A 14,038-nucleotide genomic window follows, 5' to 3' on the forward strand; every position below is an offset into this window, starting at 1 on the left:
AAGAATTTTTTTTTACAAATATGGTGTGAAAACCATCGAGGTCAGGGTAAAATTCATTATTAAGTTGAGATAATAATAATATCGGAGAGAAACAGGTTTAGAGCCGAAATTTTGGTAAATTAGCAATTAACAGGCTCTTGTACAAATTATTCATTAATAAAGAGTTGTTTGAAAAAGGCGGCTATCAAAGTGGCTTAGGGGTCATTTTGAAGTCTCGTTTTTAAGAAAGAGAGTTATAAATTTGTCGTCAACTGATTTTATAACCTTTGCAAGAGTAAAACACAATAGACAATTGTAGCCCATTTACATAAATATTCAATCAAATAGTATTCAGTTTCACGGAAAAGTGTAAAGTTTCAGTGAAGTTTTTTTTTGTGCTTATTTTATATGGTCCTAAATTCTAATCTGAAGTTAAACAAATAAAATTTCTTATGCCGACAATGAGAAATTAAAAAAAAAATAAAAGTCTTCATTTATGAAGCAGATTAAATATTTTGTTCAAAGATTATTATTTCATTCAAATAAAAAAGTAGGTATTCGCCATAGTGAACCTTTTTCTAAAAGATAAAATACTGGCATAATCGAATTCTACGAATTTTATATTAGTTTATTAAACAAAATCTGTTCTAGAGAAAAAGCTTACTATTCAAGTAATATTCCAATAACACCGCTAAATTGTTTTCTGTGAGAAATTTAGTTGGATAAGTGCGCTCTTTAACAGCAACACCAGAACTTTCCACTTTAAAAACATTTGGACTGGAATATTAAGGAATTTTAAGTCGTTGTCTAGACTTGGTAATTTTTTTTTAATTTTCAAAATGCAAAATGGGTTTCTTTATCATCATTAATCTTCTCAAGTGATTCTTTAGATTTATTCATTCTTTTTAACCTTAAGCCTTACTTTGTAGAATTTTCATTTGAATTCGAATGAATTTTATGGGATTCATTCCTAATTCTCTTCAATTCTCTCAATTCCATCACGCATCCTTTATCATCAGTCATTGACTTTAAAATCTACAAATATCCTAAGAACTTGAATAAATTTATTCATTTACCGTAAATTTCTATTTCAATATACTTGTGCTATTCTAGTGAAAGTAAATCATAAAGTCAAGAAAACAGGTCGTCTGCTTGGAAAAACCTTTCTTCAAATTTCCATATAATCCTTTTTAAAATGCTAAATATATCAGACTAACAAGAAAAGAAAAAAATAAAACCTTCTCAAGTTCAAATTTATATTCGCGCAATTTTGTCAATCTTCCTTTTATTCAGAGATACCAAAAGCTTTTCTAAAAAAAAAAAAAAAACAAAGTATTTGTGCTATACATATTTTTGACCTTTATTTTTTTGTATCCTTTTTATCCTTCAATTCACAACAAAATTAAAATTCAAATAATTTGTTTTTTTTTTTTTTTTTTCTTCTTTACAGGTCACGTTCCTATCGAGGCGATTCAAATTTCAACGCCTTACTAACACCGCTAACATTTCTCATCACGTACTTTAATTCGGGAGTGAATCCCCTGCTTTATGCATTCCTAAGTCGAAATTTCCGAAAAGGCATGAAAGAGCTGCTGATGTGTTCGCTGAAAAAAGGCAAAGGCAAATCATCGTCAACATCTGTGCATCATAAGAGAGCCGCTCTGCAGGTGAGTGTAAGTGCATGCATTTTGATTACATTCAAACTTATAAAAACCAACAAAATTTTTTTGTATCTTTATTCATTTTCATGTAATTTTTTTTTTCTTTTTTTTTTTATATATATTTTTTGGTTTAATTTTTATTTTATTATTTTATTTTTAATGCAGCGTGTGTTTCCTTTGACGGGAGAAGCCGCAGGATTAAATTTAAATTGTTCATAAAAAAAAAAAAAAAATTGCATCTAATAAAAATAATACATAATTCGGTTTAAAAAAAAATTTGGTCTTAAAGTTTGATGGAATTTAATTGTTAAATAGAATTTCACCAATGCAACTGATTTCTATATATATTTTTTTTTTTTTTATTGAAAAATAATAAATTATGAAAATATATTCGGAGAAGGAGTTGGAGTCACATTTTCACACCTTTTTAAACTCAAAATAAAAGTTAGAATGCATAGAAAAAAAAATCGAACTACAGCAAACTTGGTAGTTTTGGTTGATTTAACTTACGGTATACCTGTCATAAAACCAAAAAAGAAAAAATCGTTCTATTCAAAAACTCTCCTAATAATTCAAACAAAAATTGACATTATTAACAAGAAATCACTTTTAAAATGGTCACTGTGGTGTATACTTGTTTTTTTTTTTTTTTTTTTGACTTGATAACGTCTTATTATTCGATGAACCATGGCAGCTACCACAAAAAAGTGACGCCATTTTCTGACGTTCGCAGTGCGGCAAAAAAATTCAATTCAAAATTAAAAATAAACTATTAGAGATACAAAAATCTTCTATAGCTTGTTATAGATAATAACCTAAAGCTTAATCCAAATAAAGGATTTTTAAAAAATCCGTCATTTAATAGGGTAAACAGGGGTAAAACGGAAAGATAAAATTTGAGCTAAAATCTAAACGCAAAGTTCTAGAGAGTTGATTTTTTTTTTGCTATAGATAGATGAGACTAATTTAAGAATAATTGCATTTAAGAAAAAATTCTAAAAAGATTTGAAACTAAGCTATAACGTTTTATTTGAACGTTGTAGACGTGTTGGGGCTATGACAAAATGATGATTTTGGGTAAAGGAAACTTTTTTTTTGACAATTCTAAAAACTGCCAGGTGAAAGATGAGGAAAAAAAATTAGTAGTCTAATAGGATTTTTTTCCAACACTCTGCGTCTCGAAATATGAATTTTTGAAAAACACCTTGTTTTTTAGGGGTATTTTTTGGGTAGTTTTTGATTTTTAGCTTTTTTTGGAGCGTTCAAAAAATCTCAAACTTATAGGACATATAGGTTTTAGTTTTATGCATACATGTACAAAAACGTTTAGTGAGTTTTGACTGAAAAACGGAAGAAACAAGTTTTTAAAACACACGTTTGACCGTTTTTAGCCAATTTTCATCGTTTTTTTATTTTTATTTTTTTTTCTTTAATAGATACATTAATAAAGTATAGGGGGTAATGATAGACCATGATCACGACTATATGTGAGCATTTTCATAAACACAATTTTGAGATAACGGTAAAATAAAATTTTAGAATTCAACAGGTTATAACTTTTGACCAAGAGCAGATAGAAATTTTATTAAACTTTTATGAGCATCCTGATACAATTACCTTTCATTTGGTATATCATACATAACGGTAGCCTTACTACAAGCTACACAATGTTAAATCAAGAAACTTGCGAAAAACCTTTAAACAATAGTGGAGATCTGTTGCCCCCCGAACAGCCACCAGTGTGGGAAGTACCTTAATCTCAGTCTGGAAATTCGACATGGTTGACTTTAAAAAATTCTAACTTCTCTTGTAGGCATCTTTGAAATGAGATTGACACGTCATATGAAAGGTGAAATAATAAGCTTTTACATGGTATAAAATTTTGTATAGGTTGTCTAACAAAAAAATGGATTCCATAGCCTGAGAACATAAAAATAAATGTTTTTTTTTTTGCTTTTTTTAATGAAATTTGATCGAGTTCAAAAAATTCTAGCTCTTTTTGTAGATGTCTCATAGACCTGATCGATATATATATTTTGATCTAAGACAATAAGCTTTCAGATGTTATAAATTTTTTTATAGGTTGTTAGGGAAAAAATGGAATTTAATGACGTGAGAAGATAAAAATTCATGTTTTTTTTATAAAAATGATTGTTTTCAATAAATTATTTTTATACTTTTTGCGCATTGTAAAAATTTAAAAATGGTTTATTCTTAAGAATGCATAATTTTTTTGTTAGCTTTTAAAATAAAAAAAATAATATAATGAGAAAATAAAAAAGGTATTTTTTTTTAGGTTTTTTTTTGTAAATTATGATTGTTTGAAAAAAGTAAACGCTTCAATTGACTCATTTTAAACAAAAGCACACAACCTGTTTACTGACGACGTTATCACGTAAAATCATCGTCCGTAAACTGGATTTACAGACAACCTCTTTTTTTGTACTCCGCCACAAAGTGTCCACTAAAGTAAGGAACGTTAATTTGTATGTATTCTCAAGTTTACATAATATTGAAGGAATTTCAACTTTCGGATTCAGCCACTCACCAGTTTTTTGTTTTTTGTTTTTGTGATTTGGAAGTTTCTAGGCCCTAGCTTATTTTAATTGAAATTCTCATTTATTTCTTCCAAATTTCTTTTCTTCATTTAATTCCTTTAAATGCTTCTTGGGAATAAAAGCATCATTCATAGAAGCTTATCCCATCAAATGACAATAATCCTTTATAAATTGACACATAAACAGAACACTTAACAATCCTAAGGATGTCTAAATTGGACACAGGTGTTTGATGATTATCTTCTTCCTTGCCAAAGACTATATAATATACATATCAAAGTGTTTTGTTTTATCGAACATTAAAAGGATATTCCATCCCATATCTTTTACACGTGTTATAGAAATGTAGAAACAAATGTGTCGATAATACTTCTTTCAACAACATGAACATTATTTTTCCTAATTTTCCCTCAAATTATTCAACACCAACATTATTGGCCAATACAAATTGAATTTATGTTGCAACTCCTACTTCATCACGATAGGATTTTGTTGTCGATATAAATTTCTATATTAGGTATGCCCTTTCATGCAGCAACTTAATTAACAAATGTGTTTGCTACATAAATTGATTAGAATCACCCATAGTTATAATGGGTGAAAGTTATTTATGTATGCCAACTTGGAACAATGAAGCTATTATTAGTGCTTAGCGAAAAAGGCTTAGAATTCTTAAGAACTGTTTTAACGAGTATTGCTGTTTATTATGAAGGAGGATATTTTAAGAGGCGTTGTTTCTTCGAAAAGCTTAAGATAGATGTTTTTGTAAATTTGAGAATTTTGGAAATTTATTTTATAGCTTATAAATGAATAAAGTCTTTCGTTTATTGTTGCGAAAGGAGGAAGAACATAATATTTTATTATTTTTTTTTTTATGTTATTCTTCTTTTTTATTGAGAAATAATTCAAGGAAGATAATGAAGAGTTTATGACTTGAAAGACTTGAAAAATATCTAAAAAAGTTTTTAATGCTATGAGTATTAAGTATTTTATTGTTAAATAATTTCATAAGACTTGATGAAGAATATTATTTGCATTGCAAATGATGACTCGGGTTCAGTTATAAAGAAAGTGGTAACAGGAATCAGGTAGGTAATCAGGGTGTTAGAATATTTTTTAATCATTTTTTGTGTTCAGTCTCTCAGTTTTTTTGTCTTTGTAAAATAAAAGAAAAAACATAAAAATGTTTAATATATTTAGTTTAAATGTTTTTTATTTAATAAAATATTTAATGTTTAACAACTTTATTTAGTTTTTTATTATTTTATTATTTTAAATTATTGTTTACGCGACGCGTATGATCCAATATTTAAAATAATAAAAACTAAATGAAATTGTTAAACATTAAATATTTTATTAAATAAAAATCATTTAAATTAAATATAAAATATTTTTTATGGTTTTTCATTTATTTTAAATATTTTTTATTTGTACTTTAAAACTCATTATGCAACACAGAAAAACACTGGAATATATAAAATAGCGCCTGATATGTTTTACTTATTTATAATAGTCCACAGTTGACTATTTGTATTAGCGGACGTAATAAAATTAATAAGAGAATAAATTCATCAAAAATGTCATCAAAAATCTGTCTCTCTGTCTAATAAAAACTAAATAAAAATAAAAGAAAGGCCTTTTAGGTTAAAAAATAACCCTATTACACTCACTTCATTAAAACCATACTCTCCACTTGTTATAATTATCCCCTCATGAAAAAAAAAAATCACTGTTTCCTTAACAACGTTAGTTTTGTCATTAACAAGGATATACTCATTTGCCTCATTGGTCTAGGAAATTACCATTAAGGTCAAGGACTTTGAAAAACTTTTCCTCTCTTGATCTCATAAAACAAAATATTGTTGTTGGTTAATATTCATTAAGTTTTATGCCTACCACAACAGGGAGATGTCAAACCTCAGAGCATGGAAGATTAAATAGTAAAAGTTTGTTGTTCTCCATAGAAAATAGCTACACGAGTTCTGTTCTGTTTTTGGATTTTTTTTTTTTTGTAAAAGAAAACCAAAAAAAAATTCTGATTTCTAAAACATCATCACTCTCATCTCCAGCTCCACAAATATTCGACTCCTTAAAGGAAATTTGTCATCTTTAAAAACAACCCGAAAAGGCTTAAATTTATAAAAAAAAAAAAACTGAAATCTAAAAAAAAATTGACATCTAAATAAAGGACATTCGTGCATGTAGCTCAAAATATTTTTTTTTTATTTTTTCAAAAATATATTTGAAATACTTATATATAATTTTATCCCATTTACAGACCCAATCCTTGCCAACAGACTCAACGCACATTGGAAACGACCAACTATGATGGCGATTGCATCAAAAGAAATCTCATTTAATTGGAAGATAAATATAAAAGAAAAAAAAAAAAAATAATAAACACAAACAAAACTAAACTAAACTAAAGGAATAAAACCTCAAGTGTTATGTCCTTGATGAGAATAATTCTACAAATAAGGACATTTTTATTGCCATTTTTAAGTGCAAACCACATCCAATATATATATACAATAACAAAATAACAACAACAACAAAAACATCATGAAGTTCCGCTCTTGGATAATTGTTCAATTACCCTCATCCACATAAAGATGAAGAAAGTCCTTTTCAACGTTAATTAATGTTTAGGTTTATTTATAACTCGAAAAGTATTTTCCCCAGTTTAGTAGATATACCTTAGAAAATATATAAAAAAAAAAAAAAACAAGTTGAATGGTGATGTTGTGGCATAGAAATATAATCAAGCTACCGACCGACACGATGAGAGCCAAGAAGTCCATTTAAATGTTGATGTTGTCTGTGACGGAGAGAGAAAAGAGTGTCCTTTTGGAAAATAAAAAAAAAAAAAAAATATAATTTTTGCTTTCAGAATTGTGAACAAGTTGTTGTGAATTTTTTTTTTTTAATTTTTTTTTTTTTTGTTCCTTTCAAAGGACTTGCAAGGCAAAAATAAAACATCCTTATTGAAACACGTTCCAAGAACTGTGTGAACTGTGAAATATAAAAAAAGAAAAAAAAAATAGAAACTGTCCTTCTTATCTCCTGTGAAAGTGCTGCAAATTTCAGGGACGACAAAGATATAAAGGAGCAAAATGCAACACTCAAGAGGACAGATCAGAGATGTCCTCTGGGACTAAGAACTGAACTGTTAATATTTTATTTTCCCCAAGAAAGGATTTTGCAAAGAAAATAAAAAAAAAAACAGCTACATCCTTATCCTCTTTTTTTTTTCTTAATATTTTATATATTTTTTTTTTCTCCTTTAACACTTTAGAGAATTATATTTAAGTTTTGGTTTATTTTTTTTTTTTTATTTCGTACTTACCATGAATGACAATGAATAAAAGTTTTGAAAGGGAATTGTTACGGGGTAGATAGTTTGTAAAGAATTTTTCTCCTAAGAAATTTCAAAAAATAAAAAAAATTTGCATTAAAATATTTATATAAAAAAAAAAAAAAAAACATATTTATATATAAAATCAAAGTTTCTTTTTATGTACTAAGGTTTTAAAATATAAGCTTTGCATTAAATTATTATTCCTATATTAGGCAATTAAATAAAAACATTTTTAAAGAAAAAAAAAAAAAATATTGTACAATATGATATACATATATAATATAAATATATATAAAAAGAAAAATTCATGTTTATATTTCTAAAATAATAATTAAATGTGTTTTTTTATAATAATAAAATTAAAAGTTAAAATATATATAAATATATAAAAATATTAAATTAAGGATAAATAGTTTAAGCTAAATTTATTGGTTACAGGAGCATTTTCTTAAATTCAAAAAAAAAAATATTTTAATTAAATTTTATTTAACAAATATGATAATAATACGATATAATAATATATTTTACTAAAAATTAAAAAAAAAAGAAAATGATTAAATGTACTAATGCAAGAAACTATTTGTTTTAATTGAGATCTATGGAGATTATATTTAATAGTTTAAAATAAGTCGCAGATCCTTGTCGCAGATTTTTTTTTTGACGATTTTGTCACCGATTTTTCTTTGTCAATTTTTGTCGCAGATCGTCAGTAATTTTTGTTGCAGATCGATATTAGTCGCAGATTTCTTTTCGTAGAATTGGTCGTAGATGTTTGTCGTAGATTTTTGTAGCAGATTCTTGACACAGACTTTTGTCACCGATTTTCGAAGCCGATTTTGTCACTGATTTTTTTTTGTCGGAGATTTTTTCGCCGTTTTTGGACGCAGATATTAGACGCAGATTTTTGCCGCATATTTTTGTCGTAGATTTTTGTTACCGATTTTCGTCGCCGATTTTGTCACCTACTTTTTTTTTGCCAGTTCTCGTCTCAGATTTTTGTTGAAGGGTTATGTAGGAGATATTTGTTAAAAAGTTGTTTCGGAGATTTTTGTAGCATAATTTAGCTGGAGACTTTTTTTCTCCGATTTTTGTCGCCGATGTTTGTCACCGATTTTCGTCGCCGATTTTTTCACCGATTTTTTTTCAGCAATTGTTGTCTCAGATTTTAATAGAGCGGGGTTGTGTCTGAGATTTTTGTTAAAAACGTGCATTGCAGAATTTTGTTGCCGATTTTTGTCACCGATTTTAGTTGGAGAGTTTTCATAAGATCGTTAATCACGGTAAGTAAATGATAAGCTCTTAGAATTGTATCCTTTGTTTTATTTCTCAAGTAAATTCTAAAGTAATAAATTTTTTACATCATAAGAAAAATTGTTTAATAGTCTTTTTTGCATTAAAATTGGGAACATATTAATATTTGCTTTAAAGAGGTTTTTTTTTATTAAGTATCATCTCTTTATTCTGTTTTATTCTTAAACTTTATTTAAATGAATTAAAATGAAATCCTTTTTTATTTTAATTTGATTTTTATTTCATTTGTCTTTGTTTTCCAATAAATCTTTTAAAATAAAATCAAACACCTTCGCCTCATGGTAATGATTAAAGTTTAGACTGAATGTTAACTAAAATTGAAATTTTCAACTTTGAGTATCTCGTTGGGAAGATTTATGGAAGTTATTTGCAACGATTTTTTTTTATTGACTTAGTTTGGGTTTTCTTTAAATGAATTCACCATTTACAATCAACTTTAATGTTTAAAAAAATGGTAATGGGCAATCATGGAAATAAAATTGGATAAAAAGTTTGCCAAAGTCATGTCCATGTATCTGGATTTAAGGCATAAGGATATTCAACGATTTGTTTGAAAAAGTTTTATTTTTTGTTAAGATTGACTCGTAAATTTGGGAAATTCATTATTTATTTGTCATAAATAACAATCTGTCAATTTTATTCAACAAGTTCACCGTGTTGATTCCATGGTGAGAATTAATTTTAATTAGATTAGCCGGTTTAAGAGATCTTCCTTTTTTTTGGCATTTTTAAAAATAACATTTCGTAACCAATACTCGTAATTATTTTTAAGTGCCTAGAATGACTTTAATGACATTTTCAATGACACATTTTTTAACAATGATAAATGAGTCTGGAACAAAAATAAATAAATTGGTCTTTATAAGAAGACACCATTGTGTAAATAAAATTATTATGTCATCTATTTATTCTTGGCAGAAGAGTGTGCTATTATTACACTCAGTCAATTGACTTACCGCAGTATTTTTATACCCAATAATTCATTATATTGTGTTACAAATTGTTTGACGTCATCAATTTTATATAAAGGACTTTTATTGGCAACTAATAAAAATCCAGATGGATTTGAAGAGAATTTTTTAAAATACATTTTTTGTTTCGAAATGGATTATGTAATATTTCGATTGAAAATTATTGAGCAACCAGACCTGCAGGAAAATTTTGGTATAAAGGTATGAATAGAGCTTAAAGAGACCTTTCTTTTGATGTCTCACTCTATGGATTTGGAAGAAATTTTCAAAAATTCACTTTTTTTTCGGCCAGGGGTTAACCTTGATTTTTTTCGAAAATCCGAAAAAAAATAATTTTTATTTTTTTAACTAAATGGATGGGCCTGTTTATTGTGAACTCATATCTGTAAGCCAGAACGTATTTCGAGACTTTGATCTGAAAATATCTGATTTCGAATGAAAAAAAAGAACATTTCGATTGAAAATTATTGAGCAACCAGACCTGCAGGAAAATTTTGGTATAGAGGTATGAATAGAGCTTAACAGGGGCGGATCCAGGATTTTTTTCTGGGGGGGGGGGGGGGCACAAGGGACGGATTGGCAAAAAAAAAAACAGCAATAACAGTTAGAAATAAAGTGAAGTACCATACGACTGACTAACAAGCAGAAAATTTTAACGACCCACAGTGGTCTAAAACCTGGCCAAAAATATTTAGGCACATTTCCCACATCAAATAGGTACCAAATGACCAAAAAGTTATTCGGAAGGAAAAATTTTCATTTTCTTGTTACAGTAAAAGCCACTTAAGTGCTAACCCTCTTACTCCTGGATTAGCCGGAAGAAAAAAAATATAAAAAACCAGAAAATGCACGTACAATTCTGTGCTATATTAAAGTTAGTAATCTATTCTTTATTTAATTTTTTGACTTAAGTTGTTTCACCAAATAGTTTTTGAGAAATTAAGTTTTAAAGATGAAATTTTGAAAAAAAAAATGTTTACGTTTTTTAATTGATTTTGTATAAAATTTTGCAATATTATGGACATAATTATACCATTAGTTAATGACCTAGTAGTTTTTAGTCAAATAGTAACGACTTCATTCTAATAAATATAAAAGTTCCTCAGAATAACAAAAAAAACTGAATCATACTTTTTTGCCGGGAAACCCAGTTTTGTTTTTTTTTAATTTGCATTAACCTTTTGTAACCCAAGGTCGTAAATTTAAAAATTAATAAGTCAATCGATTGGCCTTTATCTTTAATAAAACACGTATTTTTTAAAAATAAAGTCATTATTTACTTAGTTCTTTCGATATTTTGGGAGTAAAAAAAAAGTTTAAATAATTTATTTTTATATAAAAATGCAATAATTCAAGCAAAAAACTATCTAATATTAATTTTTAGGCACTTTCCTAAAATCCAAAAATAAAACCCCGTGGGGTTTACTAACAAAAACTATTTTTTTTCTGAATTTCGTAGTTTTTACACAAATTTGCTTATTTTCAAAAAAAGCCCAACTTTCAACATTAACTGTCAATTAAAAACTATTGGTGCTATTTATTAGAAATTTGAAGTACTATTTCGATAAAGCAATACTTAAAGATTATAATATTAGAAGCTTCAAAAGAAAAAAAAATAGTTTGTAGAGCTTTTATGCAATCTTTTTCGGTTTGTTACAGGAATGTCACATGGGGCTACAAGGGGTTAAATTGTTTTATACCTCAAGAATATTGTGTTCAAATTGTGGGTCTCTTGGAGCCAAATTGACCAAGTTATGAGTATTTTAATACTTCCTTTAGGAACGTTTTAGTCTTTTAGTCCAGAGTTCAAAACTTTAAATCGTTATCCCCACAACTAATGTTTTCAACGCCAGTGCTCCTCATAACTTCAAAACTACTGCACCGATTCTTTTGAAATTTGGAACACTATTTTTTTTACATATTTTTAGAGGTATCCCTGGAGAAATTTTCTCAATAAAATAATATTTATAAAAATCTATAAGTAAGGGTCGCTTTTGAGGAGTTTTTTTTCAAGGGGTCTTTATTTTCGGGGTGCAAACTTGGGCAAACTTCTGAAATGCAAGTTTGTTCTACATATCCAGCAGTTCTATAATATATGATGTATAGTTTATGCAATTTTGTGACGTGTTCCGCTATTTTAAAAACACTAATTAAAAACACTGAATTAAAGAAGCAAAACAAAAAGGTAAAATAAGAATTATAAGTACTTAATCCAGCAATACAAAAAACGAAATATATAAAAACACTAATGTTAAAAAAAAAAAAACAACGAAAAAAGTGCAAATTTTTTAACCACTCTGTATGAAATAGAGTTGCATATACAATTATTTTTTATATCATTCAATGTCATTCGATGTCCATATCAAAATTTTTCACCAAAATCACTTTGAAAATTCACTTTTTTTTAAATCGAAAAAAAAAATTCGTGTGTACATAACAAATAGCCGTTTATTTATTTGAGAGGTGGAGCTTTTCATGGGAAAGGGATGCAACAATCAACAAAATTCGCATTTTCAGCCAGAAATAGACAAGAGTTTCACTCAAGTTCTTTCTGTTATTATTCATATATTTTTAAAACTCTTATAGTTTGATTTCCTTTAAGTATGAACTTTAAGTTCTGGGGGGGGGCACGTGCCCCCGTGGTCCCCCCCTGGATCCGCCTATGGAGCTTAAAGAGACCTTTCTTTTGATGTCTCACTCGATGGATTTGGAAGAAATTTTCAAAAATTCACTTTTTTTCGGCAAGGGGTTAACCTTGATTTTTTTTTTTCGAAAATCCGAAAAAAATAATTTTTTTATTTTTTTAACTAAATGGATGGGCCTGTTTATTGTGAACTCATAATCTGCTATCCAAAACGTGTTTACAGACTTTGATTCGAAAATATAGTTTTCGAAAGTTAAAAAAAGAAAAAAGAAATTCGTTATTTTTGTACCAAAATGCATATGCCCTATGAACTCATATCTTCAAACAAAAACTTTTTTGAGACTTTCGAAAAAAATAATAAATAATAATGATATTTAAATCAGAGCTGGTTCTGAAAAAAAAAAAAAAAATTTCAAATCATGTATCCTTGAAATTCACAGATTATTGAACTTTCCCTCTTCTACTCCTATTACAACACCTTAAAAATTCAATTACATCCCATTAATCTGATAATTCATAATTTCAAACTTCAAAAACTTATAGTACCTTAATTATAATATTAAAATACCGTTTTTGGGAAAACCCTTCTCGATTTCTTCTTTATAGAAAAAAAACTTCTTAATTTCATTTTTGCTTTAATCAAAAAAGTTAGTTAACCCTCAATTGAAAGAATGAAAAAAATTAACCTTCAAGCAGTGCAATGACTTTCGATATAGCCTAAATAATGAAAATAATATTCCAGTCTTTTGATCTGTCTAGGAGTGTGTCTGACAAATTCATCATCATTCTTTGACTTGCCATAAATGGCACAGGAGGTGGTATTATGTGCAAGTGTATATACATAAGGATTCCGAATTTTTTTCTTTATAACAAAAAAAAAAAAAACACTAAGACGCCATCGACATTCGACAAGCATTATAATATTTTAAATGTGTCTTTGATAAAATTATGTATTTTTTGGCTGGTAAACTTTCGTCAAAAATGGATTCATTGTCATTTTCAAATATAAAATTGAATGCAATATGTTTGTGTCCTTGAAAAAGGACTAATTTTATCAATAAAATATATTTTAGAGTACAACACCCTCTCATGTCTATAATCATGTCCTGAATACTTTAAGAAATTTAAAGGAACAAAATGAGTACTCTAATGTCCTATAGAAACTGAAGGTGGATAAGGCTTTTAGTCATAATTTTAATATAATTTCATGTCCTCGCTATTGTCTGCGCCACGGGTGAAATAAAATAATGGACACAAAAAAAATCTATAAATGACACCATAAAACATTAAGGAAGCAGTTTCAGAAAAAAAACCTAAATTTACTTTTTTGCTTCTATACAAAAAAAGAAAAGGAGCTATTAATGAGCTTAAATAAATTTTACTAATAGCTATTCATACCTACATATTGGCGGAAAAATAAGATAAAAAAAAGTAAAATTCTTTTAAGACCAGAAGACCAACTTTTTATGTTTGGAGTATGAGTTTTTGGTGAAAATAATGACATCAATGTTACAATTAAAGAGATTTGGAAAAATATTTAATCGCAGGAGATGATT

General features: G+C 27.5%; 1 protein-coding gene across 4 annotated transcripts in view; it reads left to right on the forward strand.

Annotated features, from left to right (window-relative positions):
- LOC129916599 (trissin receptor) overlaps positions 1 to 6,634 on the forward strand; it is a 152,297-nt gene extending 145,663 nt beyond the window's left edge. For 2 of the 4 annotated variants that reach the window (XM_055996629.1, XM_055996631.1), the window contains 2 exons: positions 1,430 to 1,652; positions 6,477 to 6,634. In XM_055996629.1, coding sequence (XP_055852604.1) covers positions 1,430 to 1,652; positions 6,477 to 6,527 — 274 coding nt within the window. In that variant the 3' untranslated portion in view covers positions 6,528 to 6,634. The remainder of the gene's footprint in view (positions 1 to 1,429; positions 1,653 to 6,476) is intronic. The other 2 variants (XM_055996630.1, XM_055996632.1) reach the window with 1 other exon arrangement.
- The last annotated feature ends 7,404 nt before the right edge of the window (positions 6,635 to 14,038 follow it).

The sequence above is a fragment of the Episyrphus balteatus genome, chromosome 3 (genome assembly GCF_945859705.1).
Source record: "Episyrphus balteatus chromosome 3, idEpiBalt1.1, whole genome shotgun sequence".
NCBI classification, from domain to species: domain Eukaryota; kingdom Metazoa; phylum Arthropoda; class Insecta; order Diptera; family Syrphidae; genus Episyrphus; species Episyrphus balteatus.